At 41.8% G+C, this 21568-nt stretch overlaps 1 protein-coding gene across 3 annotated transcripts in view; it reads left to right on the forward strand.

The window, feature by feature from the left end:
- phf2 (PHD finger protein 2) overlaps positions 1-21568 on the forward strand; it is a 54167-nt gene that overhangs the window by 27737 nt on the left and 4862 nt on the right. For 2 of the 3 annotated variants that reach the window (XM_015020679.1, XM_015020678.1), the window contains exons 2-21: positions 736-821; positions 1012-1126; positions 2865-3025; positions 4583-4724; positions 4821-5007; positions 5098-5260; positions 6056-6143; positions 6874-6980; positions 8457-8548; positions 8633-8722; positions 9463-9789; positions 9979-10095; positions 11884-11999; positions 12192-12370; positions 14835-14902; positions 15626-15792; positions 18299-18594; positions 20539-20634; positions 20701-20810; positions 20882-21197. In XM_015020679.1, coding sequence (XP_014876165.1) covers positions 736-821; positions 1012-1126; positions 2865-3025; positions 4583-4724; positions 4821-5007; positions 5098-5260; positions 6056-6143; positions 6874-6980; positions 8457-8548; positions 8633-8722; positions 9463-9789; positions 9979-10095; positions 11884-11999; positions 12192-12370; positions 14835-14902; positions 15626-15792; positions 18299-18594; positions 20539-20634; positions 20701-20810; positions 20882-21197 — 3023 coding nt within the window. Of the gene's footprint in view, positions 1-735; positions 822-1011; positions 1127-2864; positions 3026-4582; positions 4725-4820; positions 5008-5097; positions 5261-6055; positions 6144-6873; positions 6981-8456; positions 8549-8632; positions 8723-9462; positions 9790-9978; positions 10096-11883; positions 12000-12191; positions 12371-14834; positions 14903-15622; positions 15793-18298; positions 18595-20538; positions 20635-20700; positions 20811-20881; positions 21198-21568 lie in introns of all 3 variants that reach the window. The other variant, XM_015020677.1, reaches the window with a different exon arrangement.

Below are 21568 nucleotides of genomic sequence, written 5' to 3' on the forward strand. Positions count from 1 at the left end.
AAGAAAGAGAAGGGGAGGTGGGGGGGGGGGGGGGGGGGGGGAGGAGGAGCCGCCTGATTTTGTTGTTTTTTGTTATTCATATGAATTATTGTAATTTTGTACTTAAAATTCCAAAATTTCCGCTTAACTTAATGTTTTGGTCCATGTGATGATGGAATTTTTAAATATTAAATGATTGATAATTTGATCAGTTACTCAGTACTTGTTATCAAATAACTTTTTATTCTTACTTTAACGACTACTTTTTACTTTTACTTGAGTAAAATAGTCTGAAGTAGTGCTATTCTTACTTGAGTACAATTTATGGGCATTCTGCCCACATCTGTTTACGTGACTAGTTGAGTTTGGTAACTGTGTGAATCTGCTGCCGCTCATCAGCGCCCTCTAGTGGAGAGAACTTTTAGATCATGTCAGTTGAGAAGGAGCAGTAAAGAGGGTTGGTGCTGTGCTTTCCCGGTTTTGATGGGTTTTTTTTTGTTTGTTTTTATTTGGAGTTTGTACCACCTCCAGTGAATATCCAGGGCCATGATGACACGGCAGCCATTACATCTTCAACAAACAAGAACGCTGTTATCTAATACTTGGACCTATCGCTGTTATTTTCTGCTGCTGCTGTAACTCAACATATCCTGCTTCTTCCACCAACTGGAAGCTACAACACATGGCAGAGGTCAGAGTGTCTCTGCTGTCGTCTGTGTTTGTTGACAATAAGCCATGCTGCGGTTCTGCTTTCAGCTGTGTTGGGGTGGATGAAGACGATGCTCCGGACATCGACATCTATCACTGCCCAAACTGTGAGAAGACCCACGGCAAATCCACATGTGAGTAACTCCACTGATTCAGTAGGCCACTGGGTGGCAGTGTGGGCCTCCGTTTTAATGGCTTTAAACTTTTAATAAGATTGTGTTGAAGACAGACTCAACGTTTTAAGACTAAAAATGAGAAAATGCTTTTTTAAATTTATACACATCATGCAGTCTTTATTATTTCTTCTTGCTTCTGACTTTTCAGTGAAAAAGAAAAAGAACTGGAGCAAACACGACACGGGGCAAAGCACAGACATCCGGGCGGTTCAGAACGGCAGCCAGGTTTTCATCAAGGAGCTGCGCAGCCGAACGTTCCCCAGGTGAACACCTCTCCGTCCCGTTGATTGGTTCCGAGAACAGGCCTCTCAGTTCGCTCCACCTTCACACTGAACGACTGTTTTTGATGTTTGATGGCGAATTTCAAGAAAACCTCGCTGGAAATACTGGCGTGAAGCTATATATCACACTGAGTTGAGGGTTGCTATTTGGGGGAAGCGGGTTCCTAATGAGCACAACCATCATACATAGTTCCCTGAAGATGTTTTCATACTTTGAAACTTTAATGAATTTTGTTGGGTCTTTATCTGACAGATAGACACGTTGATATTAAGTGGACAGGAAATGATTCTTGGCTTCCACATTGTACTGACAAATGAAAATCTGACAGGTGGGATGGTCAGTGTGTAGAACCCACCTGTAGAGCCACAAGGACTGCATGTCATTTGGGGTTCCACTTCACCAACCTTGAACATCTACAGCACATGTGTCAAACTCGGGGCCTTGGGAGCCAAATCTGGAACGCTGTAGCTTTTTAGACTCCAAATTACATCAATAAATCCCTCCAGTTTTTCACAAATCCACAAAATTCACACAAAATCAACAAATTCCCACATTTTTAAAATGATTTTTACTGAAAATGTTTCTCCAAATTTGCCATAAACATTGGATTTAATGTGACTGTTGCCTCAGCCTCACTTGATGTCAAGTTATAGTTCGTGACTTTTTTAAAATCAAAAAGTTGCATTTAATGTCACACATTAGCGCAAGTGTCGTAAAAATTTCTTACAAATATTTATAAATTAGAATCATAAAATCTGTGATTTTGATTGTAAAAAACCCCACCAAAATAAATCATGAAATCCTAGATGGATTGACCAGGGTGAAAAGATGTTCAGTATTATTTAAGTTTAAGAAACAATTACTGAATGCTGAAACAAACAGCTACTTATTGATATTTTAACAGTTTAATGGGTTTCATTAGTACATTTTAGCACAACCGGTCCTTTAAGAACATTAAGATTTTTGATATGGCCTAGATTTTAGCGGTTGAAGAATGTCTCTTTTGTTGTTGGCTGAAGACCAAGAGCCATTTGTTCAGCTAGCGCCAGACTAGCTTGTTTGTTTTGGTTGTATTTTACCCACAATGCCCTGGCGCTGTAGTTTGCGTTTTGTTTTTGGAGCGGTCTCCGGTCCGCTTGGCGTTCACATATGCATTCGAACCACACCAGAACCACACTTCAGCCAAACTGAGATCAAAGAGTTTAGGCAGACAAGAGTTTTTATATATATATATATATATATATATATATATATATATATATATATATATATATATATATATATATATACACAAATCAGAGTTTGATTGCGCATTCACACCTCCCTAAATGAACCGGACCTTCCAGACAAACAAACTAGAGTTCGATTGAAGAGGACTGAACAAGACTGGTGGGAACGATCCTGCAGTTCTTGGTCTGGGTTCATGGGTCTCCATGATGCTGGTTGTTCTCTGAAGAACTTCTGCAGACAGAACAACTGGAGTAGTGGACACTACTTACAAATGAGCTCCACACTCTAGAGATATCTGCATGGAGAAGCCACACAAGGATGAATGAATGGATATGGATGGATTGTGAATTTTTAGCCTGTGTCTCACCACTTCCAGCTGCCTCCACATGGGGGTGCTGTGGTCCACCCTTCAGGCCCTGCTGTGCGTCAGTTATGGGGCCGATCTGGGTCCAGCCGGTCACAGTAAAACCAAGCTCCTCTCTCTTCCAGCGCTGACGACATCGTGGTGAAACTGAGCAGCAGTCAACTGACCCTGGACTACCTGGAGGAGAACGGCTTCAACGAACCCATCCTGGTTCAGAAGAAGGACGGTCTGGGCATGTCCATGCCTCCCCCAACCTTCTACATCAGTGATGTGGAGAAATACGTTGGTAGGAAGAAATTCCAACAGCCTAACTAAAGCTCCCTGTTGGCGTCAGGCCTTTGAGGAAATGTAAAAGCACCTGATTGGAGCGTTATATTTACCATTAAGATGGTACAACACATTATCTGTTCAATTTTAAAATGCCCTTACTTTAAACCAGGGGTCTTCACGCTGTGGCTCTGGGGCCAATGTGGCTCTTTAGACCTTCCATTATAATAACATCGGCTAAAAATGATAAAGAATCAGCCACTGTTTTTAAATCTGGATTTAATAACAAATGCACATTTTTGATTTCTAGTTGCTTTTTTTATATATTAAATAATTACATTGAATGTTCAGAATGATACTAAAAGTACCAATAATACTATTTTAGATCCATTTTTTAATTTCATAAGGTTGGAAATCATGTACTTTATTATATAATTTTCCACAAATATCAACATCCCATAGAAGAAGATTTTTCCATCCTTCTTTATTATACAACCTAAAAATAGATATAAAAAGTTGGTTATTTCCTTTTAGTGCAGGGCATGTGATTATCTGGCTGTAAATGTATGGATTTCTATTTTTCTATTTTTTTATTATTTCCTCATGTTTGGTTCCAAACATGGCTACCACCACCTGTTGACATAATTTGAAACAACTTAGTGAAATTCTGCTGTCTTAATAGCAACATGTTTCACATGACATAAAATTAATTTAACAGGACAAAGTGTTATGTGCCTCTGGAGTTCATGTAAGAGTTACACTTTTATTACTGAACTGTTTTAAATAACTAACAATATTTAATGATAGGATTATGCCATAGGGGTGCATGAGTAATTATAACAGATTAATGATATAAATTTAAAGCAGGATTTTATTCTGTTGATTCAAATGTATCTATAACAACAATATTTATCTATCCATCCATTTTCTTTACACCCTTGTCCCTTAGTGAGGTCAGGAGGGTTGCTGGTGCCTCCCCAGCTAATGTTCCAGGCAAGAGGCGGGGTCACTCTGGACAGGTCACCAGTCTGTCACAGGGCAACACAACCATGCACACACACCTAGGGACAATTTAGAGAAACCAATTGACCTACTTGACAGGTCATCTTTTTGGACTGTGGGAGGAAACCGGAGTACCCGGAGAAAACCCACGCATGCACAGGGAGAACATGCAAACTCCATGCAGAAAGACCGGGGCCGGGAATTGAACCCAGAACCTTCTTGCTGCAAGGCAACAGCTCTACCAACTGCACCACAATAGTTATCTGAATGTGTTCATTCTGCTGAACTGTCAAAGGAAACGTTAGTTTTTTTTTTTTTTTGCTTCCTGTTGGAAACTATATAAAGTTGAATTGTTTACAGAGCAGCAGGAGTAGGGATAAAAGCAATGAAGGAAAGCAAAAGTTCCGAACACGGAGCTGGGAATCTGACCTGCACGCAGTGCCATGTGATCTCCAACAGGGGGAGCACCTGCATTTGTTTGGGTGCTCTCTCTGTTTGAGACAGAGATGCGCTCGGCTCCACTGACTTCATCTGTAGGTTCTGTGTCTTATCGCGTCTTGTCCTGCTGTCTCAGGTCCAGACGTCCCCGTGGACGTGGTGGACGTCACCAAACAGACCGACAGCCAGATGAAGCTCAAAGAGTTTGTTGACTATTACTACAGCACAAACAGGAAGAAGGTTTTGAACGTCATCAACCTCGAGTTCTCAGACACCAGGTAACGGCTCGCTGTCTCGACGGTGACGTTTGAAAACAGGAAATGTTTTCTTCCAAACTGAAAGCCACTTTTTGTTCCCTCCCCGTCTCCACCCAGAATGAGCTCTGTAGTGGAGAGCCCTCAGATTGTACGGCGGCTGTCCTGGGTAGAAAACTACTGGCCCGACGACGCCCTGCTGGGGAAGCCGAAGGTCACCAAATACTGCCTCATCTGCGTGAAAGACAGCTACACCGACTTCCACATCGAATGTGGCGGCGCCTCGGTGTGGTACCACGTCCTGAAGGTGGGTGGCGGTCGGGCCGCGGAGCGGTCACTCAACCCTTCCTCAATGCAACCACAGCCCATGATGCTGAAAACGTGCTCATGTCCGCAGGGAGAGAAGATCTTCTTCCTCATCAAGCCCACCTCGGCCAACCTGTCTCTGTACGAGCGCTGGAGGTCGTCGTCCAATCACGGAGAGATGTTCTTCGCCGACCAGGTGGACAAGTGTTACAAATGCACCCTGAAGCAAGGCCAGACGCTGTTTGTCCCGTCAGGTCAGAGTCCGTCTCGCTCCGCGCTCAGGAAATGAGAAGAACTGGTGTGGAGTAATTTTAGGAGCACATGTGCTGAAACCCCGTCTAAAAACTCGTTTCAGAATCATGAAATATGCTCAAGAAGATTCCAGGGGTGCACGAGATTATCGGTATCGTCTGATATTAGCTGTAAAATATAATATCGGACATCAGCCATTCTGTCAAAATAATTAACTGATATAAAAAGGCATTGTTCTTATATGACAAACCAGTGAAATGATGTCTGCAGCACAGCAGAACATCATGCATCATAAGTATTAATGCATGATTTTTTACTTGTTGCTTGTGAACATGTTGAGTTTAGTTTTGTGAAGATTTTCAAATTTGCACTGTTTGATTGTTGTCATCATTGTCTTAGAGAGAGCTGACATCATGAATAAATTTGACATTAAACATAATGTAAGTTCAAAGTGTTGCATCATCTTCATCAGCCTCCTTTTTAGCTTTTGCATTTGCAGCAGGCTAACTTGACAAAGATAATTCAGTATTTTAATTCCACAGTAGAGAAAGCCATGTAGTTTCAGTAACTAGGTATAGGAAAAAATATCAGCATTCGTATCGGTTTTTGGCCAAATGAGTTTTAATATATTGACGTATCGGATATCGATCAAAAATCCAATATCATGCATCCCTAGAAGATTCATTCTTTGACTATTTGACAGTAAATTAAATCCAAGCAGGCGTATTCTTTTGTTCTCATCACCGGTCCTGGGTTCAGCCTTTAGAAATGTTTAATTGATTGTGTTGTTTCTTCAGGATGGATCAACGCAGTGCTGACTCCAGTCGACTGCCTGGCTTTCTCCGGACACTTCGTCCACAACCTGAGTGTGGAGATGCAGATGAGGTTTGGCGTCCTGTCTTGCGCCACACACTCAACACAGACATAACATAAAGCTTATGAACAAGGCCAACATTTGCTTGTTTGGACTGAGACGACTCTAGAGTCAAGGAGGTGGAATTGCTTTTTGACTCTAGACAGTAAAAGTGTGAACAATGTGACATTACAGCTTCATGTTCATGAGGAACTAAAGACACGGCCCGTAGATAGTCCCAAAATTCTGATGTCAGATTAAAACACAAGAACTCTTCATATCTCCCTCCTACTGCTGCATTTGTTTAGATTAGCTGACAGCTGTCCTGTGGTGACGCCACGGAGGCACTAGAGGGTACTGTTGTTCCCCCTAAAGAAATCATAACCCCCTCATAGAACCTCCAAGAAAATGATTATTATTTTCTTTCTCCATCTAACATGGGAACAATTTCTTGTTGTAAGTGAAATAATCTGCCAGTGGAACTTTTTTTTTCATCACTTTTTCATCAATATTAAGGAATTATGTGCTTAAAACAAGGTCCTATATCCTGCTGAAAAGTTACTTATGTTAGTTTTGCCTGAGTTGTTTGCACCAGAAACTAGCCCACATCACAATCATTTCCACGAGTAAAAAAAATATGACATAGCTTTAACTTTGCATTACTACCCATTTGGTAGTTTCCCTTTGGCCTCTCGCAGTTGTTGTTGCTTAATGCATGTAACCTGCGTGGTGTTTAGTTAAAACATGCTTTACTCTCCTCAGAGCGTATGAAATTGAGAAGAGGTTGAAGGTCAAGACTCTCACCCCGTTCCCCAACTTTGAGACGGCGTGCTGGTATGTGGGGCGCCACTTATTGGAGCGGTTCAAAGGTGAGCTCTTGATCACTGCAGGAAGTAGGTTTTTTTTTTACATCAGCTTGTGGCCATGTTCACAGAAACGTTTCTTTCCTCTTGAAGTTTCCAGAAGAATGCGTGAAGCAGAGAAAAACGCAAACAGTCAGGAAAAGGCTCTTTTTGTTTTTCTTTCACAGCACAGCGTTGTGTCTGCCGTGCAGATGACGAGCTGGATGCTCTAATATTGTTTCAGTCATTAAATCGGTGGATGGGAGAGAGAGCAGATGATTAGCTTCAAAAGGCCTGGCCCCTGTTAGAATGACTTGCTTCATTGCAAGCCAGTGTTCCAACTCCCCTCAGCTGGCCTGGACCAACTGTTTATGCTTGCAGCCTTGTCGGGGTAATGACTTCCTGTTTATCAAAGCTCCGCTGCTTCTCTGGGTCCTGCACGACACTTTTACCCCACAAAGCTGTGCTGTTAGCACACCGTCATTCATTTTAGCCTCATGGGGTTAGCTTTTTCGCCACAGAGAAACCTTTGGAGAAGTTCGAATTAGGGATGCACTGATTGCAGTTCTTTGGCCAATCACCAGTCTTTAAAAAGCCTGACCTGCCGATTCCGATTTTGGCCAAAATAATTTTACATTTTTTTTGTCTTAAATGTCGCTAAATATAGCAAAAAAGTTAGCTGCAAATGTGCAAACATGACCTGGATGGCAGGGCTGAAGGTCAAACTTCTCTCACGGAAGAGCAGAAGAGGACAACGAATGACTTCTAGATCTTTGCTGAGGTAGATGCGATCGGAGGATAAGATCGGCTTCTTCTTCAGCCAGTACTTATTCATAGTACTGGCTGAAGAACATTCAGCCAGTACTATGTAAGTACTGGCTGATCACCGATCTTCCAAAATTAAGGAAACGAGTGTCGATAAATTGATGCGCCCCAATCTGTAACTCCATCTTTGTGGTGGTTGACAAACCGTTGAGCGTGCTCTCTACGTGTGACGTTATTGCGCCCTCTACTGCGTGTGTGCGACACTTTCAGGTCGTTTTGCAGTTCACACTGGACATCAGATACAAGTTCCATATACTGGAAGCACCAAAAAGAAATCCTATATCTCAAAACATCGGAATCGAGCATTAAAGTGCAGTTTGAACACAGCTTTACGGTCAATGTGATGGTGCTGCATAGATCTTCTGAGGTTCAAGTTCTGTTACTAGATGGCAAAAAAAAACTTTTCTATCCATTTTCTTTACAGCCTCTTTCTCAAGGCTCTGTACAACATTACAGAAAAGTTAATTCAGTCTAATCACACAGACAGATTCCAAGTAAAGTGCATCCTGTTTGATCCTATCAACAATAAACAATCTGCTATGTTTGGGTTTATCACTCAAACTGGTAAAATAAAATAAGTGTCTATGTGCAGCATTCAGTCCTCCTGGACAAACTTGGTGTTTTGTCGTTGACTCTCCATCAGTCCCTCATACCCACCATGATGTTCTTAATCTATAGGTTTACACAAAGCCAATAAGCAGCCAGCTCCATACCTGATACACGGTGCCAAAATCATCAACGGAGCCTTCAGAGCGTGGACTAAAAAGCAGGTATGGAGAGTGAAACATCAGCTTCCTGCGGCGTTCCCGGCGTTCCCACGTCACCGCAACTCTGCTTGTTTCTGCTCGTAACAGGCTCTCCTGGAACACGAAGATGAGCTACCAGAGAACATGAAACCTTCCCAGCTCATCAAGGACCTCGCCAAAGAGATCAGGCTGTCAGAGGTAACTTTGACTTTATAGAGAGAGAGTGACATCAGGGAAGATTTGAAGTCTTTACTTTAGCTGCGCTCTGCCTCATTTCGCATGCAATACGAGGCTTTAGAGTGGAAACTGAAACATTCATCTCAAACTCCTATAACACATCAAAATCAAACATTATAACGTTACTTCTGTGAAGTCCTGTGGTGAAAAAGGCTGCTGCTGCTTAGCAACATCGCAAGGCCGGTCACAATATCGAATTTTGCCGGACGATAAATTGTACCAGAGGTTATCGCGATAAAGAATAATATTGTTGTTTTGAGACCATTTTCAGGTAATATAACGCAGGACCACGTTCTCAGAGAGCAATAAACTTTACATTCTAATGAACATTTCAAAACTGCAACTGGAAGACATTTTAAATGTCCAAAATAAAGAAAAAAATCAACAAATAAAATGAATTGTGAAGTCACTGGGAACAAAACTGTCCTTCAAAATAAGAGCTGGTCGAGACCAAAGCACCAGACTAAAGACTTGAAGAAGAAATGAAAATTATTGAGTTCATTTTAATTTATCATGAGATTAATTGATTCATTGAGACAAGAGTAAATATCTTTATGAGTCAACAAATACTATAAAAATAATGTTTAATCCCAGTTTGTGTTGTTATGAAAGACATATTCATCAACCGAAATGATTGTAAGATGAACACGTCTGAGATGACTTCAGCAACGTTCTCTTTGTATCTCTGCTCTCTCTACCAGAACGCAACAAAAGCCATTAAGAGCGAGCCGAGCATCAAGGCACCCGTGGAGGAACCAGCATTTACCCACTCCGAGCCCGACGAGCCCGTTTCCCCGGCAACTATCCCGTCTCCCAGCAGAGAAAAACCCAAGAAAAAAGCCCCCAAATCCCAGAAGCCTCCAAAGGCGCCGAAGGCCCCCAAACCCCCGAAGGTGAAAGACGGGGAGAAGAAGAAAGTGAAAAAGATAAAGGAGTTGTCGCCGCCTCCGAAGCCTTCCAGCTTTGCCGCCCTCGAGTCTCACGCCAAGGAGATCTTGAGTCAAATGGACCAGCAAAAGAAGCCAAGGGTGAGCACATTTAAAGTAAAAAAATGTGATTGCATTTAGATATTTTGTTTCCATAATCCCCATCCTTTTAAGAACATTCAGATTTTTGATATGGCCCAATATAAAAATGAGTTTGAGACCCCAGCTCTCTGCCTTTGTCAGATTCCAGGTTCTTCTGTTAAACTTTGTGTCTCTGTTTTAAACTCCCAGGTTGTTAAAAATGTCCTGAGTGTGTCCGAGAAGGAAACGTCAAAGCAGAACAACATGGACAAGTTCGAAATCAGAGAGCAAAACAAAAACAAGACAGAAGCCAAATGGAAGTACAAGGTACGTTTTATTATCATTTCTGCTTTTTGCATGCCAGCGTAAAAAAGCATCTCCGTTCGCTCTAAGCTGAACCAAACGTTTGCCCATGTTCTTTCCAAAAAGTCGCAAGCCGATAGGCTGAACTGACAAAAAAAAAAAAAAAGAAAAAACCCTGAATCATCTAAAAGCAATTTGCAAACTTCAAAGCAGGAATTAACAACGATGATATGGCCAAGTCTTACATTTCGGCTCTGCAGTCCATCATCCGCCCTCTCGGAGTTTACTTAATGGAATTAAGCCATGTCCACATCCAAACACCTTCCATTTAAGTGCTTACACATGTCCACATGGAAAAAAAAAAAGTGTTGTGTGATCATCGCTGAATAATTGGAGGAAGCTTTTTGGGGGGAACAAAAGTGTAATTTCGTCAAACAGAAGACATTAGAGAGCTTCAGTTTCACGGAAAATGTAATGCCAGACTGCTGAGGAATGTTCGCAGCCTCTCCGCTAGCCGCTCCGCTGCTTCGCATCAGGCCAAGCATTTACAGATGGAGAGGAGATCATCGCTAGGTCTTCACCAAGGTTACTGCAGAACCCTTTTCCTTTTAACTTGCATTAAAAAAAAAAAGTCAAAGAAACAAAGACGCAGCCCCTGTGTACGTCTTGTGCTAGCTATTAATCGTCTCCAGAATGTTAGGGCTGATTAGAAAGAAAGGCATCCTGAATTACAATCTCAGCATACACAATGCTGTCACACGCCTTTAATTAAAGAAGCAGGAATGTTTAATGTTTTAAACACTCGGCGGCGGATGCTTGATTACAGAGTCCGCTCAGCTTTTTATGGCTGCCATTTTGGATTTGCCGTGCAACATCTGGATTGGCACGAAGCAGGTCAGAAGGTTCTGAATGTGTCATCTGGGAACATTAGCACTCTGACCATTAGCGGTTAGCTTGTTTTCACTGATAATTAGACAGTTGATCCTAATAACCATCTCAGCCTGAATAGGGAGAGCAAAATATCAGAAAAGATGGACTTTTCATATTGGGATGATAACGACGGGAATAATCTCCCATGTTCTGGTTCGAGTTTGTTTTTTTTCACCTACATGACATTCTGCTCATCTCTTGACTTTCAGAAATTTCCCCACTGTGGAGCAGTAAAGGATATTTGTTTTGTCAAATTGAATGCGTTACAACATTACATTTTTTTTTTTGGAAAATGAACTTTGTCAAACTGAATTTGTGAACTGAATTAAATTGAATGGAAAAGTGGTTCTGATACCCCAGTAGTAGTGGTGCACCGATTCCCCGTTTTCTGGCCAATCGCTGATTACCAATTTTTAAAAATCCTGACCTGCCGATTCCTATTTTGGCCGATACCAATTTTTTTAGTCTGAATTGTTGCTAAATATAACTAAGCGACTATTGTTAACTGCAAACATGCAGACATGACCTGGTGGGCGGGGCTAACAGTCAAACCTCTCACAGGAGAGTAGAAGAGGACAGTGGATGATCTTTAGACCTTTGCTGAGGTAGATAAGATCGGCTTCACGTTTAAGCAATGGCCGATCAGCGATCTTCCAAAATTAAGGAAGTCAGCGTCGATAAATCGACCTTACTTTTTTAAAAAATCACTATTTTTTTATTTAAATGTTGTTTTAAATGTCTAAAGAAAACCTCCCAGCTTCGTGGACTGCTGTACCTGCAATGACTTGGTGCCGTTATGTTCTGTGAATGCCTTGTCACTTGATACCGTACACTTGCATTACTTCTGCTTCCCTAAGTATTACTTTGATTGGACCATTACAGAACAGTAAGCCGGATTCCTTGCTGAAAATGGAGGAGGAGTGCAAGTTTGACAGAATACCGCTGTCAGGCAATAAAGACAGATTCAGCTTTACTATGTCTCACAGGAAACTAGCCAGGTACGTATGGCATGGCCTCCACTCCCAAGTAAATACTTTATGTTAGGCTTGAAGAGTCAGGCCTTCTGATGTGGTCTATTATGGTGATTATGGAGCCATGTGGCAATCAGCACGATATCCATTAAAGCTAACTGGAGGGTTTCTCACTGTCATTGCCTCGCTCAGCTTATTCTCCTGCGGTTTCTGTTCCAGCTCCAAGACGCTGAAACCTCAGACCAACTCAAGTATTTTCGGATCGTTACAAAACCTAAAAGAGGACAAAACCAAGCCAGTGAGAGACGAGTATGAGTACGTCTCGGATGAGGGCGAGCTGAAGATAGATGAGTTCCCCATCAGGCGGAAAAAGAACACCGTTAAGAGAGATCTTTCCTGTGAGTGTTTTCAGATTAAGCGTGTAGTGTTTCACTTTTGTTTAAGCCTATAACCATGGTGGGTACAAATGCATTTCACAGCATCAGTTTTAAGTACCTTAACTTAATTTTATGCAAGTTAAAGTTCCTTTGACTGCAGCTTGACATTCCTCAGTCAAAGCCAGAGGTGGGAGGAGCGCCCAAAGATTGTACTCAAGTAAGAGTAGAACTACTTCAACAAGTTTTCACTCAAGTAAAAAGTAGCCGTCCAAGAAATTACTCATGTAAGACTAAAACAAAGTATTTGGTAAGTAAAAAGTATTTAGTAAGAGTAACTGATCAAATTATCAATCATTTAGTATTTTTTTAAAAATGACATAATCAGATGGACCAAAATATAAAGTTAAGTGGAAATTTTGGCATTTTAAGAAAGAAAAATGATGATTCATATCAGTAAAAAAAATTGTTTTTTAAAAGGCAACAAAACATTTTTCTAAATCAGTTTCTTTCGATAAAAAAAAAACATCAGGTGTGTGTCTATGTCTGGTGAATTGTTGGTTAAAACATGTTTGTTCTTCATGTAGTGGGTTGAGAATCCAGAAATTTTACTCAACTAAGAGTAGAAATACTTCATCAAGTAAAAGTAAAAAGTACAGCGTAGTAAAAATACTCTTAACAGTACTTTTATTTTTTTCCAAAAATTTACTAAAGTGAATGTAATCAAATAAATGTAACTATGTACTGTTTTTTTTCTTTTTTTTCAAAAATGTCTTTCTCTTTCTTACTGTTTAATCAATGTCACATGCTGTTTTCATTTTAATTATGCAAAGCACTTTGAAATGCTTTGCTGCTGAAATGTGCTACACAAATAAAATTTGATTGATTGATTGATGTACTACCCAACTCTAGTTAAAGAGGAAAGTGAGCGAGCGTCTTGAACCAGTTTTAGCCCGTCATCCATTATCCTCAGTTAAACTCCTGTCTTCTCATATGACCAGTTCTTAGAATGTTTTATGGTTCATACATTCATACATTTTCGGGGAATGTTATGAAATGGAAAAGAAGAAATGTTATTCTAGTCTAATCATACACACTGGAGCTAATCATCTGGCCAAACAGAAATGACAAATTCTGAAAAATGACTTCCAACATCATATAAGCATAATTGAAAAGCTGAAAACAAAAGTTTTTGTCAGTGGACCAGTTCTTGATGTGGAGCAGAGAATGACAGCAGACTGCTCACCATTAAAAATGGCTTTTTAAAGAATACTCTTCTAGCAGGAACGATCTTAACCAGGGAAAGGACTTTCCAACGATGCTGGAAAGATTCAACAGCAGGACCGTAATCAAGTCCAGAGGATGCACTCTGGACTTGATTATCAGTAAGATCTCAACCACAGGACAATGCAAACAACAAGATGCCTGTCCCAGCACAGATTGTAGAAGGACAAGCACAGATTCAGCAGACACACACTGTCCCCAAACAAACTGATATGTATGGAAACAAAGCTGCTGAGGCTTCAAATGGTCCCACTCCTTCAGCACCCAATGAGAGCCAAGACTCTTTATCGGAGGCCTCGTCTCATCAACGCCAGGACGGCTCGTCAGAAATTTTGTCAACTGAACTGACGTTTCTTATCTTTAGTGAGGAAATGGATCGTCAGTTTTCTCTAGGTACTTCTCTCCTGAACGCCCCCCCATGGATAAAATGAACGACCAAGTTCTGCTTGCTACTGTTCTCCTTAGTGCTCAAAACTTCATCAAAACCACCTGACTCTGATTCCTCAGAGCACCCACCACTCTGCATAACAGAGGTCTGAGACCAGGGTCCAGACTTTAGCTCTACACCTGCCTTCCTCCAGCAGTACGATACGGGACAGTACCTGTCTGGATCACCAACAGAACACTGACAAGAAACAGGAAAGCAGGAAATGCAGTGATGAGAAATCAAACCTCGGATTCACCTCCTGTCTAAAGCCAACCTCAAATTCATGAACTATCTGCCACCAAGCCACTTAAACTGCCTCTGCTCAACATGAGACCACTATCGGCAAAAGGACTATTTGTTAATGATTTCATCACTGAGCAGAATATCGGTGTTATGATGCTGACAGAAACATGGTTGGATGACAATAACAAATCACCTGGACTAACTGAATCAACACCTCATAATTACAATTTATTAAGCAAGAGTACAAAACATAAAAAGAAAAGGAGGGTTTGCTATAATATTTCACGAGTCACTAAACTGTAAAAAGGTCTTTCAAGACAGATTACGTAAATTATTTTGAATATCTGGGAATTGAGGTAAAGTGCAGTAAAGGTGCTCAGACACTTCATACAAAACTGTGTGGAAATTTTCTTCATTGACTTCAGTGCATTCCTGTCTGTTATGCATTGATTATGACGGTTTAATAACGTGTTGCCGTTTATCAGAACCTGTTCTACTCTGACGTTTCTGAATGAACTCTTCTTTCTTGCCCAGTTTTATCGGACATCAGAGAACCCCTTCAGCTGGCCAAAAAGGCGAAGTCCCAACCCTTAGTGACTAAGGTACGTATGCCTGACCAGAACCTGAAACTGCTTCTGCAAAACACTACTACATCTGATATGTAAGAAGCTGTGACTTGATTGCAGACATATTATTAAAAGTGTGAGAAATGCTTCCAGAGCAATTCAAAGGTGAAATATGTTTGGTGGGGATCGCTGAGGGGAAGTAGGTTTTGTCTGAATGGAAGAATTAGTCCCGATGTTCCCATATCTCACTCTGTATCTGGATAGAATAACAGATAAAGGATGAACATGTAAGTTTATCCTGGGTTTTTCAGGGTTTATATGGGGTCTGAATATTTCAGTTTTAGGCCTTAAAAGGCTCAAATCGGCAATCATCTGATGCAACTGATACTCCAGAATGACTTAGAGTCTGGAACATCCAGCACAATGAATGACGCTTTCGACCAAATGTCAGAAGAAGTACTGAAGCTTTGGTGGGTGCAAAACCACTTTACAGCTTTAGTGGGACTCGGCAGTAATCTGTTGAAGGACATCCTAGGGCTGATTCGGAACATTTGAGTTGGGACACGGATCCTGGACGTTTAGGTGCTGATTGTCCTTTAAAAGCCGAAGTTACCTCACTAAAACGGAAATTCTTCTGGTACCTAGAAGACTTCAATTACTGTGAAAGGCCGACAGAATGCATGCTTTTGCCTCGGGCCGCTTCCCGTTAAACTCTCTCGTAAACATGTTTCTTCTTTGTGTCACTTCCTGCGCCAGCAGAGCGTGGACTCCTCAGACGAAGAGACCCTGCACATAGACACGGAGGCCAAGCCTGAGGTCAAGAGTCGCAACTCCAAGGTGAAGAAGAAGAGCGGAAGTGCCGCAGGGATCCTGGACCTGCTGCAGGCCAGCAAACAAGTGGGCGGGATCGACTACAACACCAACAGGTAGGGCAGATACCACCACATGAAACCCGAGGGAGGGAAGCTAGCCCCCTCGCCTTCTTCACATCTAACAAAATTGGTGTCAAACGTTTGTGCTGGTTTGTGCAGCAAAGATTTTTGTTTGTGCCGCTATCATCTTAAACATATGGTGACATTTCATGACCTCTGAAAACATTTATCATTAATCTTTAAAATTGTAGAGGCACAAACCAAAAGTTTTGCTGCACAAGGCAGCACAAATGTTTGACACCAATTTCGTTAACCTAAGTGAAATTGCCCCCCCGCACCCGCTCCCACAGCTTCAAACAAATTTGGTGTCAAATCTTTGTGCTGCAAAAATTTTAGTTTGTGCCGCTGTCATTTTAAAGACATTAATAAATGTTTCCAGAGGTCATGAAAGGTCAACCAGCCCCCTCCCCCACCTTCTTCAAATTAGACAACATTGGTGCCAATCAACTCGACTACGTTTACGCAGCAAACATTTTCATTTGTGCCACTTTGGCTTTGAAGGTATTAAAGAAAGTTTAAAGGTCAAAAGGTCAATAACAACCCCTCCCCCCAAAATTTGCTTTAAATCAAACAAGATTTATGTCAAACATTTGTCCTACGTTTGTGCAGCAAAGAAAAATGTTTCTCTGGAAACATTTATTAATATCTTTAAGACGTTTGTGCCTTTTGAAGCACTAATATTTGACACTAGTTTCGCTTTAAGAAGGTGGGGTAATGGGTGGGGGGGCAGCTTCACTCAGGTTCACATGAAGCCCCCCTATGTCCCTCCCTTCTCCTGGGCAGTATCGCATGCACAGCATTAATCTCTTAATGGACCCCCTGAGACCCGCTTTCTTCTCAGCAAATGAATTTCTGGCCTCTTTAATGGGCCGAGTCTCTGACAAACAAACGAGCCGCTCTGTGATCGAATAAAAGAGTTGAGTTTTCTCATTTTTTCTCGGAGCTGAAAGGCAACAGGCGGTTTACAAATACTCCGTCAGCAGTTTGTGTTAAATCAGTGTTTGCATCCCGTCCCACACTAATCTATCAAGGCCTCCATGGCTCCAGGCGCTTCCTTCTGCCTCACTCTGTTTGCTGTTTCCCTTCACCTCTTGATGGTCTATTTCCACCACACTGAAAGCTACAAATGAGGAATGAAAGAGAGAAACAAAACATTGTTGAAATATGTTCATTTTTCGGAAAGTTTCAGTGCTTTGAACAGGGGCTGAAGCGATTACCGGGTATTATTGGGATGTTTGATAGTGGATTTGTCATGTGGGTCGCTGACTGGCTTTCCTCTTAAGGCGTTTTGTTTATGTTCAGATTCCAACTTCATGTTCAAACCGCATATTTACACGCAGTGCATAAAAAGACGTGTAACCGTTATGACTAAAGGTTTTTTGTTTTGGTTCCATTAGAATTAGAAAAAAATCAATTTGCCAAAACAGGAGAAACAGACTGCCATCTTGCATGGCACCGTAAAACACACGTACCGTGTACGTTTTGTATGCTTGTAGGTTTTTTTATTTTATTTATTTTATTTTTTACATGTTTCTGTCTTAGTGTACAGCACTTCGGCCAGGTTAGAGTAGGGGTAGAAATGAATGGAAGTCAATGGAAAGTCCCCACAAAGATAGCCACACAAATGTGTGTGTGAGTGAGGAAGCCTACACACCTAAAGTGCTCCTCTGGTTCCTTGTCAGGACCGCAGGTGGACAGAGGTCCAAAAAATTGTACTCAAGTAAGAGTAACACTACTTCAACATATTTTTACTCAAGCAAATGTAAAAGGTAGCCATCTAACAAATTTTTGAAGTAAGAGTAAAAATAAAGTCTATTCAAGTACAGAGTAACTGATCAAATTATCAATTATTTAATACTTAAAAATGACCTCATCAGACAGACCAAAACATAAAGTTTTGTGGAAATTATGGTATTTTAAGGACCAAAAGGACAATAATTCATACAAGTAACAAACAATAACAAAATCAGGCAGAATTATATTTTTTCTAAATCAGTTTCTATCAATATAAAACTTATGAAACTTTAACAAAAATTGCAGCTGTGTGTCTGTGTCTGGTGAATGTTTGGTTAAAACAGGTTTGTTCTTCATTCATTGAGTAGAGAATAAAGAAATTTCACTCAAGAGCAGAAATATTTCATAATAAAATTACTTAAATAAATGTAACTGAGTGAAAGTAGCTAGTTCTGACTCTTATCAGGAGAAATGAGACAAAATTCCAGCAAATTACAGTGACAAGCCTGTTAAAGGAAACTGGACCCAAATCATAGTTTAATCTACCAAACATCTCTCTCTCTCTTATTATTCTCATATTTGACAAACAGAAATAAACATGGTAATAGATCTAAAATGGGAACAGTTTAATCAAATTTTATGATGTACGGTAAGAAAGAAGGTTGCCTGTCTTTTTGTACAGTGTATATCTGGTTTCAGATGGCATTTTTCTTGATGCCAGTTGACATGTAACGGGTTGTTCTGTTTGGTGCTCATTCCCCTGCAGCCAGCCGCCTGCGTCTCCCAGCACACAGGAGGCCATCCAGGGCATGCTGTCCATGGCCAACCTGTCCTCCTCGGAGACCCTGGAGCAGCCGTGGAGCAACAGCCAGTCGAAGAGCAACTCGCACGGCTCGCAGGCGTACAAGAAGAGTGGCGCGGGAGCCGGCGGGAGCAGCAACAACAAGCGGCCCACCAAGAGGCTCCCGAAGAAACCCCGAAAAAGCAGCAGCATCGAGAGCCTGGACTACGACGACGACGAGCAGGATCACATGGATGCGTGTTTCAAGGATTCAGACTATGGTAGGCAGAAGAAAAATGTCCATCTTTTCACTGAAAGAAAGAAAATTTGGTGAAATGTTAAAGTTGGCTTTATTTTGAAAAATCAACTCCGCTCTGGCTACTGTGCACTGCGCTGCTCTCAGGAGTGAAGAAAAACCAGAGATGACGGTTTGAAGTAGAGGGAGAGGAAACACAGCAAAAACACAAAATCAAATTTTTGGTGTAGTTTCTAATGCAAATATTTTAATACACTTGAAATAAGACAAAACTAACTTATAACATGAAAGAATGACCTTTTTAGTCAAATAATCTGTCAATGGAACTAGAATTTTTTTCATCAATTTTAAGGAATTTGGCTGCGTTCACACTGCAGCCTGAAGTGACCCAATTCCAATTTCTTTGCCTTAATGCTACCTGTATCTGATCTGTTCATGACAGTCTGAACAACAAAAGTCGGACTTTTTTTTTTTTTTTCGAATGCGACCCAGGTCACTTGGGTGTCTGATTCAAAAGTGACCTAACGTCCAGGTCGCGTTCATCCAACCTGAATGTCACCGATACTCAACGAATGTCACTATTCTGATATGAGCAAACAGGAAGAAAACCAACAACCATGATGGACTGTAATGAGGGTTAAGTTGTTAATAAGCTGCTCAAGTTGGACAACAGCTTCAAAATCGTAAGATGCTCCACCATTAGAATCCATGTTTACTTCTGCAAACACTGAGAACGCCGACGTTATTGCGCCCTTTTACTGCGCATGCGGGACACTTTCAGGTCGTTTGCCCTGTTCACACTGGAGTTCACATACAGGTCGCATATGTTTGGAAGTATGAACGGCCACGGCAAAAAAAAAATATATATCCGATTTCAAAAAAAATCAGACTTAGGTCACTTCAGGCTGCAGTGTGAACGCAGCCTTAGAGACTTAAAACGAACTCAAGTGTACTAAGATATTTGCACTAGCAACTGGAGAAAACTTACTTGGTAAAATTGAGTGTTTTTACAGTGTGTTGTTTGTGGAGCGAATGACAGCAGCTCTGACGTCAAATTGATATTTCACAGCAAAATGATCAAATAATTACATTCCCTGGTTGAATTTTTTTTTCTTTTTTTTGCTGATGGTAACAGGTGGTGCTAAAAACAAACCGACTCCTGATGAATGGGCCCCCGACTCTTTTACTTCTTACCTCTTGTAGCCGGAGAACGTTTCATTTGGAGCGGATGATGGGAGCTAATGTTTATTCTTCTGTGTGTTGTTTCCAAATGCTCTCCATCGCGTCGCCCAGCTTTCTTTGTGAAGCCCGTCCAAGCGCAGCTGTTTGAACCGAGCGCTCTTGTTAAGAAGCCATTAACACTCGTTGCGAACTGTTGTTTTACTTGCTTTTTGAACTCCTAATTAGAGTCTAATTAGTTGTTCGTAGCACGAACATTCCTGCCGTGTAATCCCGGGGCCGGGCCGGAGCTGCAGTCTACTCTGCCTCTGTAAACAGGCCATTCTTTATCTTGATCACCCAGTTATCAGATATTTAAGTCTAGATTGGGATGATCATGCCGTGAGCAGGCTGAGAGCGGAAAGCGGCCAACAGCTGGCCAACAGCTGTCCTGCAGGCCACCGCTGGAAATATCTTCCATGTTAGAAAACACAACCGAACGAGGAACCGTCTTGTTTTTCGTTGTTCTTCTTTTTCTTTTTCTTTGTTCACTGATATTCGTTATCTTGATAAACGTAACATCACATTGGCCTGTATCAACGTAACGTTACAAACCAACATTACATTGCTGGTCTGTAATGTTGGTTCTATGTGCACTAATTTGTAGAAAAAAAAAGAAAAGAGGTGTAGAAAACTTAAAATAAAGTCAACTTTTTAGTTAAAAAAACTACTGACCGGACCTTAGCTGGCGTCCCGTCAGCGGAGAATCACGCTTGTCCTGCCAGTCACGCGCTGCCTGTTTGGGTTTCAGTTTACCCATCGTTGGAGTCTGAAGAGGACAATCCCGTTTTCAAATCGAGATCCAAAAAGCGGAAAAGCAGCGACGACACTCCGTACAGCCCGACAGGTAAGCACCGCGCCGCTTCACTCTTCTCACTCATGCTCCCGAGTCCTAAAAGCTCTGTGGTTGCAGCGCGGGTCGGACCCTCGGTTCCTCGGCACGAGCGACCGGCGAGAGAAGGTGCCCGCGTGGCTTCCATCGAAACGGGGCTGGCTGCCGCCGCAGCCAAGCTGTCTCACCAGGTAGGCACCCCGGAGCGCCGGAGCAGGCGGATGCTCGTCGCCCCGGTAACCGTGTGTCATGTGTCCTGCAGGAGGAGCAGCAGAGAACCAAGAAGAAAAAGAAAAGCGGCAAGAAGAAGAGCGCAGCGGTGGAGGAGCCGCCAAAACACTCTCAGGACAGCAGCTCCCCGGACCACAACGCCGACTCGCAGGACGGCAGCCTGACCGACCACGAGTTCACCACCGGCACCGCCAAGTCCCCGGGCGGGCCGCAGCCCATGGCGCCGGGGATCTTCCTCAGCCAGAGGCGGCCGTCCGTGTCCTCCCCCAACAACAGCACCAACTCCACAAGTACCAACAGCAGCAGCGCCGCCAGGGCGGACCGACTGGGCCCCGCAGACGCCAAAGGTCCGCACCAAAACTTTTTTCTGTCCTGCGTCAGATTATCAAAATTATTTCTGTAACTTTATGAAAATATATGTACTTGAGATTTTGCCGACATGTGTTTGACCGTTCAACCGTGTCTACTAGCTTCTCTCTCTTTAGCTATTAACTGGTTGTCTAGTGAATAGAATAGAATTAAATAGGAAAATAGAATAGAGCAGAATAGTAAAGAATAGAATATTAATTGACAAGTTGCACCATCCAAAGTGTTAAATAGTAGTAGTACAAATATAATCATAAGCGATAAAATTGTGTGTGTGTACAGGTGCTGGTCATAAAATTAGAATATTGTGATAAAGTTCATTATTTTCCATAATGTCATGATAAAAATTAAA

The sequence above is a fragment of the Poecilia latipinna genome, unplaced genomic scaffold (assembly GCF_001443285.1).
Source record: "Poecilia latipinna isolate Pla-1442-1.1 unplaced genomic scaffold, P_latipinna-1.0 Scaffold2634, whole genome shotgun sequence".
NCBI lineage: Eukaryota > Metazoa > Chordata > Actinopteri > Cyprinodontiformes > Poeciliidae > Poecilia > Poecilia latipinna.